We start from the raw sequence: 15,365 nt of genomic DNA on the forward strand, positions 1-15,365 counted from the left end.
TGCTTTAAGGGATGTTTAAGATGATTTGTCTATTTGTGATCAGCCATCTCAAAAATGGCTTTAATTTGTGGAACTTAACATTTATATCATTTTGAATGTGTGGTGGCAGAAGTGGAGTAGAGAACATATCCACTCTGATTAAACACATACAACTTATGAAAAGTTAGCTATAAAATATCTTACTACAATACAGTTGACTTTTATGCAAAAGCTCTCTGATAAGTGATACATACTTAAGTCTCCAACATTAATATTTTTTATGATAGGTTATTGGTATAAAACATCAGTATACCTGCAATTTCTTCTAAAGAATTAGCTCTCATGTCCAGTAGAACAGTACCATTCAGGATACAACTTCTCAACTCAAACAAGCTATGAAGTGACAGAGTGGCAACGTATGGTTTGCTCCATCTCTCTCCACCATCCTCTACATCTTCTTCAAACTTCAACCATCTATGCAAACAAACAGCTTAGTAAGCCTTTTGTATATAGAAAATGAAAAGTGAGTTATTTTCATGCATATTCAATGGACACTATCAAATATTTTGTTTGGTTTTACTTTACTCTCGGTTGTTTGGAGGAAACATGAGAACATCTTTCCCTCCCCCCCCCAGCAATTTTGTCCCTTACCATTTGTTGAACATTTATTTCATCCTGAGAGTTGAAGGGGAAAGCAGATACAAAATAACACAACATGTTTTGTTTTGTGCAACTTTGGATAATGCCCTGTCGTGGCTAAAACTGCTGTGTGTGTTAAAATCATTGATACTGTGTCAGAATAACTCTGGGAATGTGGAGTGGGAAAGAATTGCTACAGAATCAATATAAATCCTAGAAAAAAGTAAACTTGGGGAAAAAAATTCCCTCATGTAGAGCAATACTGACACTCAAAAGTACCGATCTCCACCAGTTGAGCTAATGAAGTAACTGGTAGCAATAGTAGGCTGTTATACTCTACATAGCCCAGGCACTAGAGAGGGACGAGACACATGCTTTGTCAGTGGATTCATGACTATTTGCTGGCAGAAGATGAATGCAGGAACTCAAGACTCCTGGGTTCATTTCCAAGTTTTGGAACAGAGCGTGCTCTACTGGTTATATACTCTTCTGCCTATGTCCCCCATCAAACTTGTTTCTGCTCCCCCTTCCTGTATGTCCTGCCCCAGCCCCACTTTGTTCCTATAGATCATCCCATCCCCCAACAACACCCCCCCCACACACACACACACAGACCAGCTCCTGCTCCTGCTCCTACCTTCCACCCTGTTCTCCTATCCAACTCTCCCAGGTCCTGCCCACCACCACCTCTGGTTCTATCCACTACCCATCGCCTCGGCTCCTGCCCCCTGTCTTTCTTCTGCTATCCAACTCTCCCAACTCATCCCTCCCTCTCTCTCTGGTCCTTCACAACTCCATTCCCTGGCTCCTGCTCTCCTCTCCCTCTGCACCTATATGTCCCCAACCTCCTCCTCTCCCTCTGCTCCTATTCAACTCCTGTCCAACTCCCCACCTCCACTGGCCACCTCATCCCAGATCTTGCAACCCATTCATCTCCTGCCTCCCACACCTCACTTCTCACACTTTCCCCTCTATATTCCAGTCAACTCACTCCCTTTTTCTCCTCTATGCTGCCTGGTCACCAGCAAAGCACAGGAAACAGTCTCCCTGCATGCAGTTACTGTATACTTTTTGTCACAGTGGCTCACATCAGCCAATAGCAGCATTTGCAGAGAAAGTCCTGCTCAGCCCCCTGCACCTTCAGGCTGTACCATGCCAAGTACAGAGGAAATATTCACAGAACCTAACTTCTAAACTTTAACAAGTCTCTATTGAGCATATGCAAGGTGGGATTTTTCAAAGGCTTAAAACTTGGCCAAATTTGAGTGGATTTCCACATGGATGGCAAAAGTTACATCTTTGACACAACGACTGCCCTGGGCCAAATTTAAACTACCTTGCTCAAAAGAATAGAGGTACTAGAGCTTCTCAATGAAATAACTAAGAAAATTTTTTAACATGGGCAAAAATGTTTCCTCTAATTTCATTTCTATTTTAGCTGAAACTTTTCAAACAAAATTCAGACACCTAGTGTGGGACATTTCAGTCACAGTGATTAGAGCCTGGGAAAGTTATAAGAAACTGAAAATATGGAAAGTATTAGGCAACACTATCAGCTCTGCCTATAAGAATAAAGTTTGGACAGGAGACAAGAAACTAGTAAACATTTTAGGGAAAAAAAAGTCTGAGCTACACTAGCTCTCTCCAAAACACTCTGTAGCCATCTAATGAAAATTTTAATTGCACATCTGCATTTTTTCTAATAGAGAGAAATAAACAGTCAAATTCTCTGCTGGTTTCACTGTAACTACTTCAGTGGAGTGACACCAGAAGAAGTGAGAGAGGCAGATCCTTGCTGCACCTCTTCCAAAAGAAGACAGCTCTTTGCAAAACAAATTCTTTGTGAGGACCAACCCACTCTAAAATGTTTTAAGAGTTTCCTGTGAAAAAGTTATTATGCAAGGCCTTCCTTTAACCAAACAAAACTGTTTTTTGGTGTCAGGATTCCCTGTGCTATCACTTGACTCCTGACTGAGATGAGATTAACAAAGCATGCAGTTCTCAAATGTTTGCATTAATATATTCCACTGCAACACTATAAAGGGAGATTGGTTCTGAAGTTTAATGGAGTAAAACCTGAAAAAGGAAACAGGCTATTTAATTTCATTTTCAAAATGTCATCTGTGGGTGAAATTCATCCTTGAATAGATGGGACTAATTCAAGGCTTGCGTCCTATTTAATTCCCACTTAAACCTGTAATCACTTGAACGCTTCATGAGTCTTGGGCTGATTCTGTCACGAGTCTGTAGCTGGCTGAATTTCACCCACAGAAGTTATTCAGAAAATGAAACTACCTGCTTTGTGTTTCAGGTGTCACTCAGTTAAGCTTCAGATACAATCTTGGGGAAACCTGAAGTTAAATAGCTACTCTTGCTAGCTAGTGCTTTACTTGTAGAAGCAGGGCCGGCTTTAGGAAGTGCGGGGCTCAATTCAAACAGTTTTGATGGGGCCCCAGCAGCGATGCCTTAAAAACAAAAAACACACATGTAAAAAAACACATGGGGCTTATACTCACCAGGTAGTGCTCCGAGTCTTCAGTGGCACATCGGCAGTGGGTCCTTCACTCACTCCAGGTCTTCAGCGGCACTGAAGGACCCGCTGCCGAAGACCCAGAGCAAGCGAAGGATCCACCACCGAAGTGCTGCCGAAGACCCGGCGCGCCACCAGGTGAGTAAAAATTAAAAAGGCGCCTCTAGCCAGGGAAGGGATTCTTACTGGACGCGGGGCCCTCTTAGGCGCGGGGCCCGATTCGGGGGAATTGGTGGAATAGGCCTAAAGCCGGCCCTATGTAGAAGCACTATATGAAGGCAAGACACTATGTTTTGGAGTAAGCGTACCTGAGTGTTTCCTTCAACGCTCAGTTAAATTGGGGGGGGACACTTTTTAACTAAATATCTAATGAGAACAGAGGAAAGGGGCTGAAAAGATCCACTTTTGTTAAAGAGGCCATAAAAATGATAAAATTTGCAATTACAGATGCAGAGGTAGGGTTTAATCATAACATGGAAATTGAATGCAAACTATTCTGCTTCATTGCTTATCTTTGATCACGCAACACTTTCTTGTGAATGCCCTAGGCAGTGTTAATCTCCATATACTATCAGCCATGAGGTGGTGGTTTTCTACTGATTTTTTTTCTGCATCTAAGGATCACTATACTATTTTCTGAGACACAACCCACAGGCATCTATAGTATTCCAGGCTTTTGGTCTTCTGAGACACCTTTTCAAAATTCAGTTCCAAACTCCCTTAACGCCTGCATGGGACATGAAACAAAAACAGCATATACACAGAACATATACACAGATGTGAATTGAGTACACTCCTTGGTATGTTTTTCCTGAGTATGCCTTGGGCTGTTCAGCTCTACATTTTCTGATCAAGGAATGGGCAGATGGGTAGTATTTGATGTTCTCTATAATGAACATTGACTTGATAAAGCAGGCTTGGTGATATAGCACCAAACACCCCACACACTAAAATACCAATATTAACTATTGTTTGTCATTATAAATTTGATGGATTCTATGACTTTACAATTAGCGATTGGTCACAGATGATTATATCAAGGTACAGTTGACACTTTATTTCACAACAGAATATTGTGTTAAGATTTCATTTTCAACTTGTAATTATTGCTTTTCTAGATTAGTCCAAAGCAATGTTTTTTATACAGGTGTACTTTTTCCACACAAAACTACACCAACTGAATCAGACACTATCAGGAAAAATCATATGATGTGGTAGAACTTGATGTGAAAACTGTAATATTCCACATTCTGTGGGATTGGCCAAACTCCTCATAATATATTTGAGATCAGATTTAGCATTCTATACTGCATGTTCAATCACATTCTGGTGTCTTTTGCTTTCAGAATATCTCATGAAAACTAGTCTGAACTTTGTATCTTTTATAACTAGTCTGCAATTTAGGAAGACCTGCATCTTTGCATTGGTCCTTCTCATTATATATACAATGACATAAAATATTTCAGATTATATCTCATCTCTCTTAGAATCTTCTTTTGTAAATCAGTATCTCTCTATAGCGATGTATCCAAAAATAAACTCAATAGCCTAGGCACACTTACACCAGCACTAGATAAGAAGAGACTTTTACCTCCCTAATCTATGAAGTGGTTCCTCTGTGTTTACAGCCCAAAAATGCACTGACCTTATTTGCTGCCCAGATACTCTTTCTAACCTGTTGTCCAGGACACTTTTAACATTACTGCTTTCCAGGATTATTCTTCCTCTTCAATATTAGCATTTCATGTAGTTTATTTCTGTGTTAGTTTGCATTTTAACAAACTGAGGCTCAGTTTATTTTCCATCCATGTTTCTAATTTCCTTAAGGTCCTTTTGCATTATTACTTTGTCTTAATTTTTGAGTGTTCCCAACTCCTTCTAACATAGTAGTGTATGCATGTAAACATGATTTTTAATCCATTTTCTAGATCAACATATTAAATAAGAATAATCCTAACACTGAGCCTTGAGATGCCTTAATAGACACTGAAGTACTTGTGGCACCTTAGAGACTAACAAATTTATTTTAGCATAAGCTTTCGTGAAATTTTTTTTTTTCCCCTCCTGCTGCTGATAGCTCATCTCAATTGATTGGCCTCTTACAGTTGGTATGAGTACTTCCACCTTTTCATGTTCTCTGTATGTATAAATATCTTCGGTCTGTGTGTTCCATTCTATGCATCCGAAGAAGTGAGCTGTAGCCCACAAAAGCTTATGCTGAAATAAATTTGTTAGTCTCTAAGGTGCCACAAATATTCATGTTCTTTTTGAGGATACAAACTAACACGGCTGCTACTCTGAAACCTGTTAATAGACACTGTCTCATTATCCTACATGTATGGTCTTTCAGCAGTTTTCCATATATGTCAGTGATCATATCCAAGTCAATCTGAATTCTTTCTAACAGTAAGATTCCCACCTTTCTGCTTTTAGTTCTAAAAATATTTGTATGAAAACTATCTTTATTTCTTAAGATTTCTTCTTGCACTACCAGTTAATGGTTCTGATGCATGCTACAGTAGCCATGCTCTGAGTGGAGTGTTCCATCTCTTCTAAGAAATGCTTCCTGGACTGGTTTTTTTCTCTATATTTTGAGTTGGATACACTACCTCATGTAATGCTTGTTAACCACGTCAGGAGATTATTACTTAAAACAAGGAATAAGCATCAGTAACAGAAACTCTAAAAGGAACAAAGACCTAATCTTTATGTAAATGTATTTGGTGAGCTTTTTAAAAAAAAAAGAAAAAGAAAAAGGAATAATAGCCCAGAGTTGGGTCTTTATCAAACCCCTGACTTTATCTCCAAACTTCAGGAACATAAAAGGTTTAGAAATCCTAACCAAGGCCTGGATCCAAGTTTTCCCATTCTTTTATAGTGGGCTGAATAAAAACAGAAATACAAATTTTGGAGTATTCAAAATCCATGCTCAGTTTTTGCAGCTTGACCCTTTCTTTAGCCATGGGAGGTGGGTGGGGAAGAAATGTATGACCTCTCCTACAGGCAGGATTGACTAATAAAATAAAATAAAATACTTCAACTGTTTCTCCAATGGTGACAATCTGTTATAGAACCAAAGTGCTAACTGGACTGTCCAATTTTTTTTAAAAAAAACAGTCACTGTTTTTTAAATGAATCAGGTATTTTGTACATAGTATAACATGAAATAGAGAATATGAACACTTTGTAGTATTCTTTGCCATAACTTTTCAGTGCAAAATATCGGGCTTATGGGGCCTGTTGTGTCTCCCCAAGTATTTATCACTTGCAACCTGCTTGACTAGCACAGGCATCATAACCCTACAAATTGTACCTGTTTTGACATGAACTTTTGCCAATTTTAATTTGGAAACGAACCAAAGTAAACAAACTGCTCAGAGAAAAACCAGATGTGACAAAGGGAGACAAGTTGCGTCACCTCATGTCTTTGGAAGGAAGTGCAGATCATTTGGAGAAAGTGGGGTTTTATTTCGCCCTATCAGCGATTATTGGTTGGCATTCATGTCATAACCAATGCTCCTGTTAGCTACCTATCTCTCAAAACTATGGATGGGAAAACTGATTTCAATATAACAATAGAGATCATAATTTTCATCAAAATTAGGCTTAATCTCTTCTGAAGATCTAAAACAAATTGGCTAACTTCTTACTGCTGTGGTTTATTATATTCTGGTCAGTTCAGAAGCAGAACTGCTTTCATGAGCTAGGACGTTCTCCTGAGATTTCAGCTACAAATAAGCAGACTAAAGGGATCTGAATAAGACTCAGATAAGTGCTCAAATTTGGGATGACTTTTTGAGGTTCAACCATGGGAAATCTAAACCACTGTCCCACTCAGCAATGCAAAAGGCTGGTTCGATAGACTTGAACTTCAACAGCATTTATCAATCGAGTGCATACAATTCTGACAGAACAACATGCTGTTTCACTACTGTGTATGTATTATAAGTCTAACTACTATCTCCAGTTTTGTTTCTTTATGTGTGTGTAACACTGACAGACTCCAGTCATCAGTAGGCAGAATTGAACCTGGGACCTTTGAAACTTAGTCTATGAGCCTCTACTGCATGAGCTAAAAGCCACATGCTCCTTACCTAAGGCTGCAGCAGACTCATTAATCTCTAAGTGGTCTTGGTGCCACTAGAAAGGATAAAACACCACATCCAGGAGATGCGTGGGTTACATGCTTCCCCTAGCTGAGGAAGTGAGCTTCAGAGACTTCCCAGTTGATATCCTGGACGAGCCCCCACTTGTAATGCTGACAGACCTCGGTGGGTGGGATTAAACTGGGGACCTCTGGAGCTAAATGTATGAGCTTCCACTGCATGAGCTAAAAGCCACATGATTATTAACTAAGGCTGCAGTAGACTCATTAATCTCTAAGTGGCCTCAATGCTACTAGAAGGGACAGAACACCACATCCAGGAGGTGTGTGGGTTACAAGTGCACTAAGTACTTTTATAGGACATATAAATCAAGCATTCTGTACACAATAATACAGCCGGGTCATCTGTGCAAATTATTCTATTAGTAACATTGAATGTCATTTACCAAAAGGACACATTTCTTCCTCCTTATCATCATCATTAAAGAGGCAAAATGGGTCACTTTAGGGCTGATACAGGAGATTCCTGCTTTCACGAAATGTTCACAAATGTTCTGATTACTTTAAGACATTTTAATTCCTGTATATGTTTGATTTCTAAATAATAGCGCATAATTATTGTTGCCATGTGGCCTGTTGCAAAAAAGAAATAATCCAATTATTTATGTTTTATAATATAGTTAAATGGCTAGTATACCAAACCAATATTAACCATAAAAAGTGTTCTGTATGAATAATATTGTATTGATGGGCTCATTAGGATTGGAATCTGCCTTTGAGACAACACAACTGAGCCTCTGCCACTTTAACTCCTCCACTGCAGCTTGGTAAGTCCTTTCCCTCTGTTCAGATAAATCTGTTCTGTTCTTCCTCGAGACGTTGAGCTTCAGCCAAATCTTTCCCACACTCCTCTTCAATAGCTGCTACCATTTTGACTAACTAAGCAGCAAATGTCTCAATTAATCTTACACAGCTTGCACATAACATTTATAAAAGGTTCCAGAATAATAACTGTGCATGCAAGCTCCATCAAATGGAATTGTAGAAGGGTCCAGACATATTGCACCAGAGATTCACCACACCTCTTCTTGGTAAAATGCATATGTAACTATCTGATGCCTTGTTCTGTGCTCATTAAGGTGAAACTGCCATGGAGTTTGATGGGAGCTGGACTGGGCTCTTGGTGTTCCTTTTCTGGCAATTGATTACTGTGAGGAAGTGGGAATGTTCATAATGTTTTCACTGAATACTGTGTGGGTGCCTCAGCTTCCCCTATGCATTTCTTAATTATCTAGGTGATGGGATAAGGGTGTGTGATTGTTGCAGAGCCCAAAAGGGCCAGTGTGATGGTGTCTGCACAGAGAATGGCCAACACCCTATTTCCTGGCAACTGATGGCCTGGGCCCCTTCTCTGCAAAGGTGCCAACTGAAGGTGTTGGAGAACAAAGGGATCAGGTGTCCTCCTGGCCAGGGAAAGAGACAAAGGCCAGAGCTGGGGCTGCAGAGTTTCAGTTTGGAGGGGGCTGGGGAAACGGAGGGAGCCCCAGGGCTGGGGTCTAAGCTCCCTGCTCCCCAAGTTGGACCTGACTGAGGGGGTCCTGAGCCCCAAGGCTGGAGTCTAAGCTACCTGTTCCCCAAGATAGACCTGACTGAGGGGGTCCTGTTGTCTGTACTTACAAGCTCTGTTTTGGACTGTGTTCCTGCCATCTAACAAACCTTCTGTTTTACTGGCTGGCTGAGAGACATGGTGAATCACAGGAAGTGGGGGGTGCAGGGCCCTGACTCCCCCACACTCTGTGACAATTACACAATAACTCTGTTAGCTGGTCTGTAAAGTACCTAGCAAACAATAAATACACAATAACTCAAGTTTATAAAAAGAAGATATTCTAAAATGATTACATTGACACCAGAGTCAAAAATCCAACAGTAACACTGGGCATTCTTATGCCATTCCTTTGTGGCAATATTACAAAGGGAAATTACACACACACACCCCTCTACAACCACAGAAGTCCCTAATTACAGTGGAACCAATCAAATTTTGCTTTTGCAAGGGTGAGGAACCAGCACCTCCCTGCGGCTCCTCACATCATTCGTACCCTATGCCCTTTGCATGCCATGGAGCTTAGCTATGCCCAGTATTCAGGGGGGTGAGAGTAAGCTGAGGAGGGAATAGAGTGGTTGGAAAATTTGTCACTATGCAAATCCACTAGTCATCCCTATGAGCAGGGAGAGAGCAGGAGCTTCAAGAGCTACCGCAAGCATTGCAGATACAGCAACAGGCGTTCCCTGACTTAGAATCATAGCATATCAGGGTAGGAAGGGACCTCAGAAGGTCATCTAGTCCAACCCCCTGCTCAAAGCAGGACCAATCCTCCTCTTCCTGACTCCTACCAGGCAATGAGTCCTAGTGTACAGAGCACAAGACTGGGACTTGGCAGAACTGGATTCTATTCCTGATTCTGCCACTGACCTGTTGGGTGACTGTAGCCAAGTCACTTCCTCTCTCTGTGCCTGATTCCCTATCTGTAAAATGTGGATGAGAATACTGACTTCCTTTGCAAAGAGCTTCGAGATCTGCTGATGAAAAGTGCTCTATATATAAATTTTACTACTACAACTATGGTTGTCTCCCGAACAAAACCTACTTACTGGAACTGAATGCTGGATCAAGGATTTACTCTAAAAGCCTATTGTTCCAAGATTAGTGATGTATTCAGTAATATATAATACGTACTCCACTTCATACCCTTATTAGTTTACTAGTGTATATGTACAATACAAAATGGGCTTTCTTATCTACTTTGAAGAGGAAGGAGGACAATTAAAACAGACATATGATAGACCATGTTAAGAGGATGTTTCTTTTATTTCAGCTATTTATTTGGAATTCTGTCTTGATTATAAGCTTGTTAAATGAAAATCAGAATAATTTCTAAGAAACATACTTCTGTAATGCTTCCCAGAAACCATTCCTATTTCACTTCCTTGCTGAAAAATTCTGTAACTATGAACAGAATTGATTTTTTTTCTTCAAGATATAAACCATCTTTAATTAGTATGAGTAAAATGAAGATCATTCTCCAGGCCTTTTGGAAAAAAGATAAATTATATTTTCTTTCTTTGACTGTGAATATGAATATTTTAGGACTCACAGATCATCAATTTTGTGGTGTAATCTACTGGAGTCCATGGAAAAAAGCATACACATAGATTGTGGATGCCCCCTGCATGGACACACAATGGAGGAGATGGGCACAAGGAACCTGTTTTTCTGTGCCCCACTGAACTTACACAATTGCAGTGAGGTCACAGGGACTATTGACTGCTCTTGGCCCCTAGAAACACCACCACCTGGGTATTCCCCCCACAGATAGACTCCTCAGTTGGTCTATTTAGCCAAATCTACAGCCTCTTTAATCCATCTGGGCCATATTGAACCCACAGATCTGCCCTGATATCTCTGGGCACTCTGGCACCTTCCATGAACACTAAACAAATTAGTGGCAGTTGTTTAAAGGAAGAGGGTGCAGCGATTCCAAGGAGAAAAATGGTAAGACCCAAAATTCAGACGTATTAGAAATGTAATGCCCCATTGAAACGAGGTATAAAGTAAGTGACTTCCAAACTTAGAGAAGTCTGAGGAAGAAAAACAAGCAGTTATGTAATCGATATTCAATGTTAATGTCTTTCAGCAGAGAAACAATCTGGGCAGGCATTCTTTCCACATTTTAATTCTGCAGAAGTGAAATGATCTAACATTGAATATTCAAAGTCTCCAGAGCATCTGCTCATTAAAGATTGGTCTCTGTGAATATTTGAGTTTATCTTAAGTTTAATTTGATAATGTTATTCCCTCTTTCCTGTGATCTTTTAATAAAGAGGCCAATTCATGGATTTCTCAAGGATACATTCCCGGTTGTGTAAGTTTAAAAAATACATGTAAAAATGATGGTCTAAAATATAAATAAAAGAGTCTACTTAACTACTAGAAGTAATAGTTTTTTTTGTTTACGTCAGTTCTTTCATTCAATTTTCATTCTCACCTATATATGTTAAATCCAAATGAAAACATCTGGGTCTTAAGGAATGACAGATACTGTGGCAATACTAGTTATACAAGGATTTAAAATGATTTTTGTTTGTTTTGTTTTGTGTTTTTCTTTAAGCTTTGTATTCAAAATCTGTTCCTGGGCCTGCTACAGCTTTGAAATGTCTCACCACACTTTCAGTGACCATCAGTTACTGACAAAACCACCGGAAATACTTACCTTGCTGTCTCTCTCCATTCAGCGTCCTCTCCTTCACGGCAGCAAATCTCATCAAGTTCAGTAAAGAGGTCATGAGGAATGTGTTCCTCATCATCATCCTCTGTTCCAAGAATAAACTGTACCCTTTGTGATGGGGTGTCTGGGGAGGAAACACAAATATCGTCAAAAAACATAGCCAGCAGAGACTGTGATTGGACCAAATTACTAACGTGCATTTTTTTCAGCAAGGATTAAATGCAAAATGATTTTACATTAGTGGGAACAGTCATTTATATGCCTTCAGTAAGCAAATGACTGGAATTTCATGAGATTATTCAGCTGTTTGTTACACAGATAATTAACCTTCACAAACAAGTATTGTAATACATAAAATAATCACACATCTTATCAGTTCAGTCATGCTTTAACTCATGCTCTATGAACTGTAGAGCGCACAGCACTTTACTATTAAGTTCTTTTTATTCGGTCTAAATTACCTGTATTCTAATTAAATAAATATATCCAAAACAGACAAACACATTTTTCACAATGTGAAGTATATAGATACTTACGAATGCAGTTTAATTATGTCTCACCCAGCCTAACAGGGTAAAATAAAGCACAGGTACTGCTAAGTGTCAGACAAGCTAACTACTGTGGTCTGATTTTTAATGTACAAATTTAACTCAGTTCACAAATTCGGGGTACTACATTTGCATTCATTTTTTCCATTAAACTTATATTGATAGGTCCCAAAAGAAAATACCCTCCATGAATTTCAAATCTCTCACTATTCACTGACATAAATTGTCCTGCTGGACCTGCCTAAATAGGTAGAAACAATATATAGAGAGAGACAGACAAACAGCCTGGCTAGAATAGTAAGAATAATTGGTGCCATTCCAACAGTTCTTTTCTTATCTATTCTTGACTTCCCCATTTCTTATCCTCTCTTCCTGCTCTCCTCCCTTCACACCACCTTTTCCCTTCTTTCTTTTCCCCTCTGATCCTCTCCTCACTGCCCAATCAGCAGCTACATTGTCTCAGAGACAGACTGCTCTTCCCTTATGACTGGTGCTTTGAAATATGAGAAAACACTCAGGCAGTCATAGTGCACTTGACTTAAGTCACAGTGCACTTGACTTAAGTCATAGTGTGCTTGTTTGCATACTACAGTTTTATTGGTTCAAATGTTGTAACAATCTTAAAACCTATTTTTAATAAAATCCAAATCTCAAATCATACAACTGTGGATGGCATCCAGTATCTCCAGAAATGTATAGTTACTGTTTCTGACAATGTACTTCACAGCTGAAAGAACAACCAAGAATCCTTTGCGAGTGCCTGTAAGAGCCATGCTGCTAGCCAACTGAGAAATGGAGTAGCAGACACGCTGCTGCATAGGTGCTGTAATTAGGGATGCTGGGGTTGCTGCCACACCCCCTGGCTTGAAGTGGTTTCCATTATATGCAGGGTTAATACCCTCACTATACAAATTGTTCCAGCATCCCTGCCTTGCTGTGCCTGGGGTGCACTCTGACTGAAATGTTACTTTACCACTTTATTCTAGGGTTAAGCAACACTAGCTCTCTCAGTCTGCTCTCACATCCTGTGAAAGTTTAGTCTTTCTGATAAGGTGGCACTTAACCTCAGAGCACAGAGAGCAAAGTGCTGATAAGAGGTGTTGAAGGAGTCTAGTGGTGTGGTAGGCTGAATTCAGCTATAGAGATACCCACTTCTGTGGCACCAATGCCAAAGCTACCAAACAGAGTAGCAACACTTGTGACATTTTTCAGCAGTGAGAACATGTCACCATTTCCAAAGGGTATAAATTCCCCGTGCAGAGTGAGCAGGAGGAGGCAGGAGCCTAGCCTTCACAAGCTGGTGGAAGCTGTTGAGGGAGCAAGGGGCAGCTCAGGAAAGTCAGGGTGAAAGATAAGGAGAGTCTAGGAGAGCATGGGCCTGGGAGACTATGGGGGGTGGGATGGGAAAACTGAAGGGTGCAAAATTGTTTTTTGTGGGGGTCTTTCAAGATCTGGAGCAACCTCCTCCATTCTGCCCCTTCTCCTCGTTATCATTTTCTCTTTCTTCTTTCAGCCCCTGCCTTCCTATTCTGCATCTCTAGCCATCCTCTGACCCTGCATGTCCCTGATCTTGTGCCCATCCTTCCTGTCCAAGTCTCTGTCCCCACCTTACACTCCCATTCTCCATCACACCTTTTAAGCCTCCTCATCTTCCTTGCTGGCAGGCCAATGGAGCAGCCTCCTTTTAATTGTTTCACGTGGGCTTCTCTCCGGTGGTAGAGAGAGAGCAGAAGAGGTGAGGCAGGTTGGCCGCCCCCAAGTCTTCTGCCTAACAACCCGCAAGACCCAGGAAGGTAAGCTGTGGGGGAATCCTTGCAACCCTGCTGGATGCAAGTCATATGACAGCTGGCAACCCTAAGTCTCTCCCTTCCTCTCTTTGAGAAAGGCTCTCTCCAGAATTAGGAACCCTGTGGGTCCCATTGGGAGGAGAGGGCATGCCCGCTGTTATGTTCTGATGCATCCCAGAACAGCAATCCCAATCATAAGGAAATCAAAGCATGACATGCAAGTAGGTGGTCACTCAAAACATGTAATTACCACAAACCTGTTAAGTCAGCAACAGTCTGAACAAAAATCATAACAATCCAAATGGCAGGTATGTAACAGCAGGCCCTGGGTAACTGCACACACCCAGTGCTATGTGTGTACACACACAGGCATGCAAACTACAACACTGAGTTTAGGAAGCAGGAAACCAACATGAAGAGGGAGCAGGAAGCAATAAGCAGGAAGGCAACACACAAGTTATCACAATTCCATTGAGTGTGTGTTGATGGGAAGCTGGGCCAGGGGAAGGGGGAACTCCACTAATACATCATTTTCTGACCAGCCCCATAGAGACTCCCAAGAGAAGATAATATAGTCCGGTGGTTCTCAAACTTATTTGATTGTGCCCCCCTTCTTTGTGTCTGTAGTGGTTTACGCCTCCTCCCCTCCCTGGTCTGGATGCCTGGTCAGCAGCTGCTGATTTTCTGCCAGCCAGTTCTGAAGGCAGAGTGGAGAATGGTTGCTGCTGGTTGGATGCCCAGTCTGAAGGCAGCATCATCACCAGCAGCAGTGCAAAATTATTTTACCTTTACTTTCTCCACTGCTGCTGATGGTGGTGCTATCTTCAGATCTGGGTGCCCAATTAGCAGCCACTACTCTACAGTCTGAATGTGCACAGTACTCCTCCCACCCCCCCAAAAGCTTCTCACACACTTCCCCCACACAGAATACATTCCAAACCCCCTGCACCCCAGTTTGAGAAGCTCTGATATGGTCCTAACCTTTAAGCCAATGGAGCTGCACTGCCAGGGAGCATAAGAGTTGGGGGGAAATATTCATGATGAGCCTGACCTATTTCTAATCCCTGGGAATCCAGGGGCTTTGTGGGCTGGGTCTGAATGCTATCTGGGGAAGGGGAGATGATGTGCAGGGAACTCTGTGAGGTACTCTTTGGAGTTTTCTTCTCTTCTAACCCCTGCCACTTGGCTAACTCTTTTCCTTTGCATGTGGAAAACTGTTGTTGCATGTGGTAAGCTCCCTTCACTACTGTAACCATGAATATAAAGAAGGCAGAATTTACTTTCTGTAAATTGTCATATATTGTACAGCACATTTGTGTTGTAGTGTACTAAACAGCAAATTCAGCAAATGAAATGAGGCATTAAAAATAGCTCATTTCTGTGAAATCCATATAGACAAAGTGTGATGAAAATCCTCCATAGGACTTATGTTTAGCACATGGTTGAATCCAAAAATTGCTGCCAAATGTACTTCTGAGTTATTTGTAG

The 15,365-nt window shown here is 41.0% G+C and overlaps 1 protein-coding gene across 5 annotated transcripts in view; it reads right to left on the minus strand.

Moving 5' to 3' along the window:
* Positions 1-15,365, minus strand: part of SLC4A10 (solute carrier family 4 member 10) — a 334,643-nt gene that overhangs the window by 93,436 nt on the left and 225,842 nt on the right. For all 5 annotated transcript variants that reach the window (XM_075070163.1, XM_032803549.2, XM_032803548.2 and 2 more), the window contains 2 exons: positions 11,528-11,666; positions 293-453 (listed from right to left, as the gene is read on the minus strand). In XM_075070163.1, coding sequence (XP_074926264.1) covers positions 293-453; positions 11,528-11,666 — 300 coding nt within the window. The remainder of the gene's footprint in view (positions 1-292; positions 454-11,527; positions 11,667-15,365) is intronic.

Source organism: Chelonoidis abingdonii, chromosome 10 (genome assembly GCF_003597395.2).
Source record: "Chelonoidis abingdonii isolate Lonesome George chromosome 10, CheloAbing_2.0, whole genome shotgun sequence".
Classification (NCBI taxonomy): Eukaryota; Metazoa; Chordata; order Testudines; family Testudinidae; genus Chelonoidis; species Chelonoidis abingdonii.